Raw genomic sequence first — 14,902 nt, 5'->3', positions numbered from 1 at the left:
TTGATTTTCTGACTTGCTGTGTCCATTTTAGCATATTTTCCCTCAATGAAGCGTCCCAAAGTTAGTACCATGATGAGCCAAAGTACGAGGATAAATGCACCAAAACCCACCCAAAATTCAATCCATGGAGAAATCAGATATGTCTCTTTCAGTTGTTTCAAAAGTACTTTAACTTTATCTTTAAATGTTTTTGTTGATGGCTGTGTTTTTGATTCAGTGAAGCCTTCAGAGGAATCATCGAAGTTTATGAAGTAGCCGGATGCAGTTCTGTCAATTGTTCCAATTGCTTCAGGATTACTGTTTCTTGCATAGTCGTTTGTTACTTCATTATAGATTGGTGTGTCTCTGCTAAATGTTTTTATTTGGGTTTTCAGAGGTCTAAGTTCCATTGCATTGTTGCATAGTCCTTGTTGTAGTTCTGTAGGCGTTTCGAATGTGATTAGCCTCTTAGATTGAACCTCTGTGTTTGTAGCAAATCTTGGTGTTCTACTACTTATCGGGAGTCCACTTGGCCTACTATTTGTTATCGGCCACATGATTGTGGTTTTACCAGGTCGATGGATACAACTTGGTTCTCCTTTTTACCAGCAAGCGGCGGTAGTACAACTGATCTTGTCCCGTTGATGGACAAGACAGGAACTGCTTTTCTGTAAGAAGGCCCAAATTCCTTCTTTACCGCGATCTTTTCTCTGACTAGATCCCCGACTTTTGGAATCCAGACAGGTCTTGCTGGGACAGGTGGTGGTTCTTCAGTGGTTGTTGGCTGCTGTTTCAACTTTATGTTGCTCAGGTCTTTTCTTGTTTCGTTTAAGTCCTGCAAAATAGCCAAACGATCTTTGATATCAAAGCTTTTTTCCTTCACCACTGAAGTCTGACTGTCGAGGTCTAAGACTAACATCCTAGTTCCAAACAATAATTCGTACGGACTGAATCCCTTCAGAGAATTTCTTGGCAGATTATTTAGACTACGTTGGACACTTATTAGATGTTTGACCCACCCAGCTCCCGAACCTAATATCCTTTCTGTTATAGATAGCTTTATGCCTTGGTTTTTTCTTTACACCATCCCGTATCCCTCAGGAAGGAAGTGAGAAGAGTCAGGCTGTGCTATGCTCATTTGCCCATGTTTCCCCTCAGGCTGGAGGGCTAGAGTGAAAACAATGGTCAAACGTAGCATGCTTCTAGCGTATATGCCATTTAGACTCGCAAATCTTTGTATAACAGTCCAGACGTCAGCCGAGTGCTGGTGATCTACATTATAAGTGGAAACTAGCCTGTATATGTTAATCGGACGCTTTGCTTTTTACTGTTGATCTTTTCTGGAGTGAAACGACACGGTATTACACCGTTTCTCTCACCACTGCGATTTCTGTTACAGTTTGGGCAGTTCTTTACAAACATGGTATGATGCAGGCTCATGCCTGGCCACCAGTACCTTGATTGTAATTCTTCCAGAGAATCTTTTAGTTTGAGGTGTCTGAGACCCTCGCCCATATGTGCGTCTGCTATTAACAAGGTTCTCCTGTCCATGTTTGGAATCACTCTATCCCCCACTCCAGGGATTCGAGCAAAAGGGACGGAGTTTGCATCGATTATGTATGTATAATTGAGTGGATAGTTGATCGGAAGCGCTGAGCAGTCGCCTTTTGATGACGTTTTCACCGCCAGCACTGTTTCACCGTCAATATACTTCACTGTACGCTTTTTTCGAGCTACGGAAGCCGATTTAGTTGCTACCGCTGTGGCTGTTTCAGCCAATGAATTCCCTGCAACGTGAACGCCATCACGCTGATGACTCAGTGAGTGTGTCACGTGAGTCTTTGGTAGTTCTTTTTTTAAAAGAACTATTTGTTCCCAAAGCAGTTTTTGCTTTATTGTTGCACCTGTGTCATCTTTGTAACCGTTTTGAATCCATGTCTGCAAATCGTTGTTATATGATTTGACGCAGTAATATGAATCGGACACTATAAGTGTCGGGAATTCGCGATCCGCATTATCTAGCGCCATTTTCAATGCTATTATTTCAGTCTGTTGTTCTGAATTAGTTTCTACTGAGTGTGTTTTTGTTAATAGAGGTCTTAGATTACCTCCGCGCCACACTTCTTTTGTAATCTCACATGTGGGGTTGTATGCTTGTTCTCCCCAAATGGAGGGTTGAGCATGTCCGTCTGTATAGATTACACAAGCGTATTGTCGTAAGGGCAGAATGTCGATAGGCAGAGGGAATGTTCTTTTAAATTCTAGATTTTTCAATTCCTTTAGTTTTGGATCAAAGTAGTAGTATACTTTGTCCGTTGTAATTGAATTCACCCATTGTATCCATTCCGGATTCAATGTTGTTGTTGGTAAATTACACGGTGTTGTTAATGCCTCAAAGGCTGATTCTGCTGTTCTGACTGTGATATGTCTACCGTCCGCTTGATCTTTTTCTCTAGCTATTGCGGTTTGAACTGCATGAACAATGTTTTCTTTAATGCTGAATTTCTTTTCAGCTTCTGTGTACAAGTGTGATTTGAATGCAATTGGTACCTTTTCTCCCTCATTAGAGGTCAGGTATGTGAATCCGCATCTTCCTGGGATGACTCGAATCACTAGATTGCGTGTGTTATCACGTGTTTCTAATTTTGTTTTAATTAACATGTCTGTTTGTAAGGATCTCAAAATTTCTGTGTGTATTTGACTCCAATTGGTTCTTTTAAAATCTGGTTTTATTAGATCATAAAGGGGTTTGACCCTTTCTGCGTAATTTGCAATGTATGTTCTTCCGAAATTTAGGAAGCCTAGAATGACTGTAGGTTTTTTAGTGTTCTAGGTGCTTGGAGTACGGCACATTTCTCTAGGAAATTGTCAGCCAGGCTTTTGCCTTCACTTGATAATTCGTATCCTAAGAACAGGACTGTTAGATGGGCAATTCTAGATTTTTTAAAGTTGAATTTGTAACCCTCTGCTGCGAACCCAAGTATTATGGTGTTCACTCTCTTCAAGTGAGTATCCAAGTCATCATCTGTTAGGTATATGTCGTCGACATAAGATAATGCCTCGTCATCATATGTTTGTAGTAATTCTGTTACTCTCGCTGAGAATACCCCTGGGCTATTCTTGTACCCCTGGGCTAACCGACAGAATTGTTTTTGAGTGCCATTTATTGAGAACGCAGACAAATATCTGCTCTCTGGTGCTATGTTTTGACAAAAGAATCCATTAGAGATGTCTAATGTTGTTTTGTATTTTTTGCGCACTATGTTATTCATTAGTGCAGCACTATGCGAGTTTTGTACTGCAAAAGTTTTGCAACATGAGTTAAGGTGTCGGTAATCCAAAACTAGACGATATGAATTGTCTGGTTTGGAGACCGGAAACAAAGGGTTGTTCATTTGTGAGGTGCAAGTTTCAATCACCCCCTGGTATTCTAGTTGATCTAGGATTTCTTTTACCTGTTTTTTAGCTTCTTGCTTAATTGGGTACTGTCTTTGTGCAGTAGGTTGTGATTTTAACTGGATTTTGTGAGGAGGAGAGTCCTCATCCCATCCTACATGATTTCTATATAAAGCAGGAGCTTGAGCTACTGCCCACTTTCTGGCAAGTATGTATTTTTTATGAATTGGGATATGATTTGAGAAGGCAGGCATAATTATTTCTTCGCCATGAGGGCACTCCCTGACAAACTCTGGTGGCCAGTCTTTTTCAGCTAGAAGGATGTCATAGCCCTTGGAGAGATTATCCCAAAATAGTCCCCTTATTTTTCTAGTCTTATCCCCTTCTATACGTAAAGTTATTTCATATATTTTGTGAGGTTTGCTAACTCTGGGGTCTGCAGTTTCCACTTGAAGATATTCATTCGTGTCCACTGTCTCCAGAAGATTCATAAGGACTTTGCGAGCTATGCTCACTTCTGCTGCGCTTTCTAGCATTGTCTGAGCCCATTCTCCGTTTTTCAGTTGTGTCCTCAGTATTTTCGGCATTGTTAACTACCTTGATACTGGCTACCTTCTTTTTTGGAAATTGTAGTTTCTTTTTTAGATGAGCAGATTCCTTGTCTTTGGACTTGGCGTGCTCTTCTCTTTGTTCTGATCGTCCTCTTCTTTCCGATTTTTGCGAGGAAGTCTGAAAAGATTGAGAGGGACGTGTATCAATGTCTTGATATCTATCAGGCTTCTTTATATTATCCCTATTTCTAAGGTTATATCTTTTCCCAGAGGGGTCACTTTGGGGTGACCTGTGTCTTTGGTTCGGAGATTTTTCTCTCCGCCGAGGAGACCTTCCTCTGGACTGGAATTTCTTTTCTTTAGGATTGGATTGTTTGTTTCCATCCCAGCTCTTTTTTTGTGATGTTGAATTATTATTAAAAAATATTTTTCCAGGACTTTCAATCAGTTGTGGTTTTACTGGTATTCCACCTAAACTATCTCTACCTAGTTCCTCATAGGATTTTTCTATAATTCTGGCAATTTCAGCTGGTTGGTCTGCTATATCTGTCTCCTTTAACCTCTGGCGGATCGCCACGTTTGCTGCTTCTCCCTTTATGTTGGCTAATAATATAGCCGAGACCTGCTTGAAGTCTTTTAGTAGTTTCATACCAAGAGTTAAAGCGGGTTCTGGACCGTATTCGTCTTGAATTTGTTTTAGCACATCTGGTATTACCGAAATGGATGGAACACCGTGCGTTTTTGTGTAGATGGAAGCAAAGACTGTACCCCAAGTGTCACAGTCCTCCACGTGTGGTGCGATTCCCATTGAAAGACAGATAGTCAGAATCCTGTGTTTTTCTAACGGGGTGGTGTCTGGAAACACCGCCTCTATTTGGGTGATTTTTTGTGCTAACCAGAATGGTATTTGTTCCCGTTTAGCTGGTACTTTACCTAGGCAGGATTGTATGTTCTGTGGTGTAATTTTATTTGTGTTCCCCTGATGAGGGGTCAGCTGTGGAATTTTAATTGCTGGTTGAATTGTTGAAGTTCGCATCACATATTGGACTAATTGTCTATGTAATTTTATTAATTGTTTTAGCTGTGTTAAAAGCTCTGCTGCAGACATCCCATCGATGTCTGGATGTGGTGTGTATCCGGCTAGGACCGGCCACGTTGCTCCTGGTCTACCTAATGGACCGAGCCTGGTGATGTGATTATTATGTTTTAGGGCGCCATTAAATAAGAGCAGATGCTCTTGAAATTTAAGTGGTACTTCCACCTCCTCGAAAGGAGTGTACTCATTAGGAGGTTCCTCTGTTTTGTAATAGTGGAAGACCTTTGTTACAGCATTTGCTGCTGGAAAGTGTATCCATGAATAGAATACCTCTGTCTGCCGATATTCGTGTGCCTCAATTACGAATATGACTGTGCCACCTCTAGGTGTCAGTCCATTTTCTATAAGTTTTAAAGTTATAGATTTTCTTATGTTGACCGCGATGAGTATTATATCCGGGTCAGCGTCTTGCAGTGCATTATCAGCTGCTGCGAGTTCAGTTACTATTCTAACTGCCTCTCTTTCTCCTTCAGTGTCTGACATTGTACTGTCCAGAAGGTTATTTAGTTTGTTTTGCAGATCAGGTTCTTATGGAAACAAAGATTAGATGCACAATATTTTGGAACAGTGTATCCTTCAACGTTGACTAAACCAAGAACCATACATAGGAGTTTCCTCCTGCGAGGTCTGGCGGATATTACCTTTCACCCACTCCAGACGTCTTTGGAGTATTATGGGAAAAAGGGGTCTGAGTGAAAAAGCACAACTGAGTTACTCTAAATGTCTTACGTTAGTTTTATCGCCTATCCAAACGCGTTGGGCGCCATGTAGTGTAGTTCCTATTATCCCAATAGGCTCTGCGCATTGGAATAATACCTTCAATAGTATAGGCCTAGACCAGACGTTAACTAGGTCTACTACTGTCGATATTAGACTTAAAGTTTTGGGTTTGCCAGCTAGCTCAGAGTTCACTAGAAACTTTCTCGAATAGGCAAGGAGGAGTTGAACCTCCCTGGATAGACAAGAAGGGATTTAGTTTCTGACAACCATAGAACATGACAACTTTGCTCTCCCCTAATCAAGAGTGTATCTGTAGAGTCGTGTGAAAACAAAAGACGACTTATTTTACTCAGTCAGTACGTGCATTCTTAGTCTCACCAGATTGTAGAGAAAAGGAAGAGACGGGCGTGTTCAATAAAAGATGGTATTTATTGATCAGTCTCTTTTCTCATACAAGAGAAATGGATCGATATTCTTGCAATACTTATGGTTAAGTAAAGTGCATACATTAAAAGCAGAAGTATAAAATAATACTGTAAAAACATTGATATGGTTTCTAAGCCATATGATGGGTTAAAATGGATAAAATAGATACATACACATATACATTTGACTAATCGTACTCAACTGGTGTTTCTAACTAAGCCTACCCCAGATGTACCTGACCTAAGCCTAATACGTGGGCGGGAATAGAAAGTAGCAGTTTAAGTTAAGTTTGTTTTGCCAAGTGACTGACTCAAGAATTCTCTGCAAGGGGTTATTCAGTTCTGTACCTGGAGTCTAGGATGAATGAGGGATGGTATCTCTCGTCTCTGGTCTCGATATTCCAGGCTGCCTGCGAGGGCTACCCGGAAGCGCCGGAGCTGGATTTCTCGGCAGGAGAAAGCAGCGTCTCGTTCTCAGCGCGTCAGGAAGGCGGGGCTGCGCCAGCGGGGTCTGCTCTGCTCTGGGCTTTGGCAAGTCTGGCTGCTCCGATCTCGTCACCACCGCGTGTGTTTGCACAGGGCAATATCGGTAATATTTATACCTTTAAGGTGCCGAGATTGACGTAAGGATGGACATAGATACGTCAATAAGGATGTCATACGACCTGGTCGTTAGCACATTCTTTTGCTGAAGTTCTCGGTGAAATCAAAACAATGGCCGCAGGGTTTTTCCCAGGTTGTCATAGGTTTGATTTGTTTTGAGAACTCCGTATGCCTTATCAGGGGCTGGAGGAATTATCGCTTGTCTAATTAGATGGCAAGCGTTATGACCTAATCAGATAACACGTTCCTGTGCCGTAGTGTGGCTTAATCAGATAACGGTTCCTGCATCATGGGGGTTTTCTGCATCATGGGATGGCTGCTAGTTAACTTGTTAACCAGAATAGGGTCAGGAATAGGGGGATCGATACAGAACCTATAGGAATACATCACATGGATACATCATCTTTGAATGGGTAAGCCATCTTTGAATATCTGAGAAAACTATTCATAATGGTTGCCTCACATTATCACACAAGGGTGCTTGCCATCTTTGATGGTTAATTCATTAAAAAATGACCTCCGCACACATAGGCACATGTGCACGCACTGGCGGTCATCTTAAATAGTTACATAAGAATTTAAGATTTCTTCACACATATACAGTGGTGGGAGGTGCTATGGGGCAGATTTACAAACCCCTTACGCCACTTTTGCGTCAATTTTCCCATGTTAAAAGTGGCGCAAGGGGCTTGTAAATCTGCCCCTCAGTGAGCAAGGAGCGTGGGGAAGCATGTGTGCGTTAAAAGAATAGTTTTCAAACTTAAAGAGAGCTGGATCGAAAGGTGTGAGAAGGAGAGCAGTGCCAGGGAGAATGAAAGAAAAAAGATCGCTATGGACTGCAATGCAAGGTTTGTGTTCAGCTGTGGAAGGAATCATTGCCTGCAACCAGAACAAAGTGAAATCAAAATGATATTTGGGCGTGAATAACAGAAGTATAATAAGGAGGAAACAATTGAATCAGGAACAGAGAGGTGACATGGACAAGAAATCAATTAATTCATGAGCTAAGGGCTGGTCCAAAGCCATCTCTAATTATTGGCCTGTTCACGATAGGTCTTTGACAACTCAATCCCCTTATCTCCTAGATGACAAACATGGCTCAGTGAAGGGAGAGCAACTAACTAAATCTGACACCTAACTAACAGGAAATGTACAGGCAGTGCCAAGGCAATTCCCAGGGTTGGTCTTTCGGACCCTAGAATGGACAAAGGTGCATACACACAATATTCAGATAGACATTTCCTGTTAAGAACAGAATTTGCAGGCTGTGGGACAAAATGGACACGATGCAGAAATGCAACTCAAATGAGCAAGACCACAAATAAATACCCACAACATCCAGCTGTGTATGTTTCTAAGCTATGGCCAACAGATCAGAAACTGCAGGGATCACTATAGTCTTGATGACTTCACAAAGATCAATGCCTACCTTATCCACAAGGCAGACACATTGGTGAACTAGTTAGTAGCCAGAAAGTTCCTCAGCACATTTGGTTAAACCAGAGGATACTAGTGGATTGCTATTAGCCTTTATTCCAGGAACCCCTTTATTGCTGAGTAATGTAGTAGCACAATACTATCTTCGAGACTGAATACAGTTCGTTTTGTTTACTACCTGCTAAGATGCCAGAGAAAAGAACTGTTAAATCTACTACCTCATTTATTCTGATCAAAGGACACTTCTGAACTTTTATATTTTCTGCAGTTAGAGCACACTATTTAATTCGACCTCACTTGTGACTGAGAGACTTCAAAGGGTAAGTTATCTGCTACAGCAGGCCCTTATTATAAACAAGTGCCTATTAACTACACCAGTGTTTCTAGGATAAATATTCATTATATTTGTCCATTGGTCATCACCAAAGTAAACAATAACAGTGCTATTTGAGTGAGAAAAATAGATTAAACAACACAGTTTCAGAGCTGCTCATTGTGTTTTACCTTCCTTTATGACTCTCCAGGTTGCAAAGAACATTTCATGAAGAGGAACCTTAGAATTGTCACCGAGAGGCTTATAATTATTGTCCAAGCGGTAGACGAATGGTGGAATTAAAGTATGACCAAACCGAAAGGCAATGGAGAAAATGTTTGCAACTCGCGGGTCCTCATCCTCATCATATCCAGAATATTCAGGAATTTCTCTCTGATACCTATCACCAAGAACATGGGGAAGGTAGTCTCGGAATGTGATTATCTGGAATAAACAAGCAGAATTGTTAATAAGCAGTTTTACTTCATCTTTAGATATATTTCCTACCTACATCCCACCCACACTCTTCTACTGACCAGCGGAAGCAGGGAAATTCCATCTTGTCTTCAGCACATTCGGAAAAAACTGATGTGTCAATGTTGTATTTTGTGGCCTTACCTGTCGCAGGTACTAGTCCTACGCAGACAGATGAGGTACCATTTTTATTGAGAGACTTGGAGGGATAATAGGTGGTAGGAAATGAGTTGCTCCCTGCAGATTCCAAAACTTCCCATCACAGAAATGTAAGGAAAATGTATTTTATAGTCACATTTTAAGGTTTGCAAGGGCTTGTGGGTAGGAAACCCTGGTGGAAGTAACACAAGTAACTTGGTGGAATTAGGTGCTCCTGCAGATTCCAGAATTTTGCACCACAGAAATGTGAGAAAATTTGTTTTTATAATCAAAGTTTAAAGTTTGCAAGGTCTCCTGGGTAGGAAACCCCGGTGCGAGTGACACAAGTCACTCCACCATGGATTTCTCTGGGTGTCTAGTTTTAAAAAATGTGCCGGTTTGCTAGGTTTCTCTAGGTGTTGGCTGCGCTAGGGCCCAGAAACCACAGCAGGGCACATTGGAGTTGTCTTACAATATAATCCCCCCGGGCTTTTGCTCAGGAGCACAATATCTTAAAGTGCACTTGCATGGTGCTTGGACAAAAGATCAGGGAAAAAATATCAATTGGACAAAATATCGTGTCAAGAATATCAAGGACAAAAATATTGTGAAGGTAAGTTTTCATAGGAAAGTAAAAGTTTTACTATAATTAACTCCACATCTACGTACCATGATGATATACATATCATCAAGTTATATAGATAAGGACTTAAGAAAAGTATGCCTATACTTACCTATTTTCACTTACCTTCTCAATACTTTGGCCATCGCTATTTTTGACATGATACTCTCTCCACACAATTTTTTTGCATTGATATTATATCAGACATTCCACTTGCACTACAAATTGCTAAACAAAAGTCTCATCTACTGTTCTAAGAAGGTGTGTCTGAGCCATAGGCTCCATAGCTGCAGCAACCCTTAATAGGGTTGTGCAGTCTCTGACCCCTATAATCCTACCATCTCTGTAGGTTGGAGCAAGGACACTCTTCAGACGTTTTTAACTACACTGAGGGTTATGTGTCAGGGAATGCCCGGCCTGGCTCTAGGAGGGTACCAATGCCACTAACAGGGGAAGCATACAGGTCAATATCATTATCGGTTGTTGCTCGCAATAAATATGACAAGTGTATGATAATACTGTAAGATTGGAAACTTTATCCTGTTTTGGACCATTTATTATGTGCATGTCATGGATGATTTATAAATGTGCCAATACTTTTGTCTAGCAAATATATTGGAAATTAAATGTGGAGACAGTCTTTGTTATTTTGGCTGACTCATAAGTTATTTTATGTTGTGAGCACCGGCTTCATACATATGGAAATAGTGGTTAATATGGTAGGGAAGACCATAGAGTGGCTGACGACTGGTGCACTTTGAGTTCTTTGTTGCATCCAGCAGTTGAGGAAAGACTAAACACTAGGATTTTGACAGTGGAGCTACAAATTATGTTTATATTTAGCGTTGGAATGCAAATTAAATTGTTAAGTGGTTTATTTATTTGCGAGTTTTATGTGGCATGAACATGACCCACAAGTATCAGAGTGCTTTACAAAGTAAACACAACAATAATAAAAAAAAAAATATATATATATATATATATATATATATATATATATATATATATATATATATATATGTACGCAAACCGAGTCACATGACAGCCTGATTGCATTCAAAAAGCATGGTCTCATTGAAACAAATGTTTTTCACCTGTGAGCAAGGTTCATGTTGGAGCCGAAACATTAGGGAATCTGTGTGCTGTCACTAGCACTTTGAATTAAAACGCTATAGTGTGCAGTTCTAACATTATACATTTTATTATTATGCATAATGTTTAGGTTGTGCAACAGCCCCTAGTTTCCTGAAGGCCTCCAGCCTCCTGCCAACTCCCACTGCCTGTCCAGGGTTGCCCTGAACAGGTCTGATCTTATTTGGAATGGGAAGCCTTTAGTACTCAGGGTCTTCTGTTTCAGTGATTGATTAAGAATCTGTTCTTTCAAAGAATAAGTATGGAAATTAACCAGGATCTTCCTGGGTTTAGATCTCTGTGGATTCCTCCTAAAGGGGTCCCTATGTATTCTTTGAATATCTATTCCCAACTCTTCCGCAGATTGGTCAAGTTCCAGAGCTTCCTTTAGGAGGGTAATCGCATACTGCTTGATATCAGCCCCCTCGCTCCCCTCGGGAACGTTGAGAATATGAAGGTTATTTCGTCGTGCATTGTTTTCCAATACTTCAAGCCTTTCAGAGAGGACAAGATCTTCTTTTTTGAGAGTAATGATATCTGATTCTGCTTTCCCAGGATGAACCGAGAGACCAGCCACAGTATCTTTTCAAGGCCACCGTTCTAGCATTCAACACGTCTCCAATGACTCGAAGAAGCTTCTGATTTCAGTTTGGTTGGCTGTGGAGACTATGAAACCCCTTTTAATATCGAAAGAAAGGGCTGTAAGCATGGACTCCAAGGAAGCCACTGAAGGACCTGCCCCACCCTGACAATTGCCATTCCCTGAAGTTGTGTCCTCTTGGGATGCTGCTATTGCCTCTGTTAGCTTCTCCAACCCCGGAATCCCCTCAACCGCCTCCACTGTACGGCTCACTTCACCTGAGGTGATAACTGAAACCCCACTGTTGAGGTGGAGGTCATCGACAGCTAATGTGGGCCCTGCCAGCTCCTCCATGTCTGGGGCACCAGGAGAGGGGGAGACCCACCCAGGTACTGATTTACAGGAAGGCCCCTCTTTCACCAAATCCAGGACTTGTGGCAAAACTTTGAAATACGACCTTAATGAGGGCGTTACTTTTGTGCTAAGAATGAAGGGAGCCTTTGCAGATTTACGTGTTTTTGCCCGTTTTGCCTTTACCTCCCCACACAAAAAAGTGGAGGTATTGCCTTTATTGATACTGGAGGGGGACCCCTGATTCATTAAAGCCTTAGGCAAGGGGTAGACTGCACCGCTTGTTACCCCCTCGGGGAGTCTGAGTCTTCGCTCCACGCTTCCTGCCCTTCTTCAAGCCTCCCAAACCCGAAGTGACTGACCTCACCTGAGCCTGGGCCTGAGCCTGGGTGCCCCCGATAGACTCTCTCCTTTCCTGGGACCGGAATTGCCTCAGCTCCCCTGTATCCTCACTCCCCCCTCCAACACCGGCACAATCCTCCTGCACGCTGTCCAAAACACGCTCCGATTCACCTCCAGCCTCGGCAACCCGGAGGAACCAGTACTGCCGCTGCCATGAGCGCCTCGGAGGAGGAGGAGGTTCCGAACCCTGCGACCCCTCCGGAGCTCCAGTGCTGCCACGCTCCACCGCGACAGGCCAGGTGAAGGGGGGGCCGCGGTGACCCACAGGCACATCCAAGCGAAACACGCGAAGCCACAGGTCAGCAGAGGTCAGTAGAGGAAAAAACAAATGATATTGCAGAGTCCGAGCCATAGAATGGGAAGCGGGAATAGAACACGCGTACAGCAGCAAGCCACGCAAAATCGGGGGTTTTAATTGAATCCAACTGCATCAACGGTACTTCAGCAAATAAACCATGCCATGACACTCAGGGAACAGCAAATCTCGGCATCTCCAGGGTAGCAGGGGGCAAGGCGTCAACGCAGGAACCAGAGTGCAGCAGCCACTCAGCTAGCTGCCACCATGTTCCCCCCTTTTCTATCTCTTGAAGTTAGCTAAATTGGAGAGTTCTTTGTTGCATCCAGCAGTTGAGGAAAGACTAATAACTAGGATTTTGACAGTGGAGCTACAAATCATGGTTATATTTAGGGTTGGAATGCAAATGAAATTGTTAAGTGGTTTATTTATTTGTGAGTTTCATGTGGCACGAACATGACCCACAAGTATCAGAGTGCTTTACAAAGTAAACACAACAATAATAAAATGAGGTACATAGAGAGGTATATATATATATATATATATATATATTCACTGAAAAAACCATAGGTTTCACACCAGTTATAGTTAGATGGAAATTTTACTCGCATAAAACCAATGAAATTCCCACGTTATAGTTAGTTGGACTCACTATAACTTGCGCGTGCAATGCACTGCTGATGACGTCACATATTACATCACTCATGACATGGTCAGTGACATCACTCATGACATCACTCATGACACCATCCAGTGAATGGGGGTCTTTCTGAAAAATAAATATGTGTTATATATGTATATGTAAAAGTTGATGGAAGAATAAATGTTTTAATAAGTGTCTAAATGGATGTTTTAAAAAAAATTAATTAATTGGTTAACTGGCTTATTAAGTGTATCTTAGTGAATACATATATTAGTGAGTAATGTTTAAATATTTAAATATATGTATTAGTGTTTCACTTTGTGTATAAGTGGCTGCATGGGTTGGAGAGTAGCTACATGTGTATGTATATGGGTTATTAGATGTTTTTCTTAGTATCAGTATGAGTGTTTGTATGGTTTGGTGGGGGTATTACCTAGCACATAGATGCATGAATGACTGACTCTCTCTTTGTATGTGTTTTGAAGACAGCATATGTGCAGGACTGCATGGGTGGATGAGTGTGTATATGTGTGTGTTAGTGAGTGAATGACTGTTTCACTAGTGTCTTTATCAGTAACTACATATGTTTTAATCTAGTATATGTGAATATTGATGTATATAAGTGAGTATATGTGAGAGTAAGAGATTGTAAGAGTTCCTGTTTAAATTAGTATGTGTTTCTATAAGTGATTGTTTAAGAGAGTAAGTATGTGTAAGTTTCTTTAGAAGTAAAGTGGTAGTGTGTGTATAGCTGTATATGCAAATAAATGAATGTTTAATAGTTTATTTGCATGTGTGAGTATGTGTCAGAGTATCTTTTGGATGACTGTCGGTGTGTAAGAGGATGTATAGGTTTATCACTACATATGATGAGTGAGTATATGTATGAGTGAGTATATAGAACTGTTGGTGAATGAGTGGATGTATGTAGATGGTGTAATTATTAAATTGGTTGTTGTAACTGGTATGGGTATCTCCATTTTTTTGAAAATGTTAGTTTCTATTTTTGAATATGTGTTTCAAGGGTTACATTACAGTGAAAGGAGGTCTGTCACTCTGTCACAAGGATGGTGTCATGAGTGATGTCAAGGATGATGTCACTGACCATGTCATGAGTGATATAATATGTGACGTCATCAGCAGTGCATTGCACGCGCAAGTTATAGTGAGTCCAACTAACTATAACGTGGGAATTTCATTGGTTTTATGCGAGTAAAATTTCCAGCTAACTATAACTGGTGTGAAACCTATGGTTTTTTCAGTGAATTTAATAGGTTTTTTAAATGCTAATTCCTAACTATAACTGGTGTGAAACCTATGTTTTTTCAGTGAATTTCATAGGTTGTTTAATAGCAAATTTCTATTGCTATCAAATATAATATTTTTTTAATGAATCCTATATTGTATATTTATGTAATACTATTTTTTATATGTATATTCTTCTTTTTTTTTTTTTTTTGCCCTGGTGCGCTCCCGGGGCGCGTACCGGGGAGCGCCCCGGTCAGCGCAATTTTGCGGTGCGCCCCGGGGCGCGTACCGGGGAGCGTCCCGTTAGCGCTATTGCCGCGAACGAAAACAACATCGTGACATATCGCGTAGCCACGTCCGCGTGATACGCACGCCGTAAGCGTGCCCGGAAGCACCCACGCGCATACGAACGCGCTATGTAAGCGCCCCGGGGCGCGTAGCGTAAGCGCGTCGGGTCATGTGACCTGAAATTAACACTTTTTATTGGTTCAGAACAGT

At 41.5% G+C, this 14,902-nt stretch overlaps 1 protein-coding gene across 2 annotated transcripts in view; it reads right to left on the bottom strand.

Moving 5' to 3' along the window:
- Positions 1-14,902, bottom strand: part of LOC144770626 (myeloperoxidase-like) — a 329,709-nt gene that overhangs the window by 51,913 nt on the left and 262,894 nt on the right. For both annotated transcript variants that reach the window (XM_078655312.1, XM_078655313.1), the window contains exon 10: positions 8,712-8,964. In XM_078655312.1, the coding sequence (XP_078511438.1) occupies positions 8,712-8,964 (253 nt within the window). The remainder of the gene's footprint in view (positions 1-8,711; positions 8,965-14,902) is intronic.

The sequence above is a fragment of the Lissotriton helveticus genome, chromosome 7 (genome assembly GCF_964261635.1).
Source record: "Lissotriton helveticus chromosome 7, aLisHel1.1, whole genome shotgun sequence".
In the NCBI taxonomy this organism is placed as follows: Eukaryota; Metazoa; Chordata; class Amphibia; order Caudata; family Salamandridae; genus Lissotriton; species Lissotriton helveticus.
Note: the sequence above shows the minus strand (reverse complement) of the source record. Positions and strands in the feature narration are given on the sequence as shown.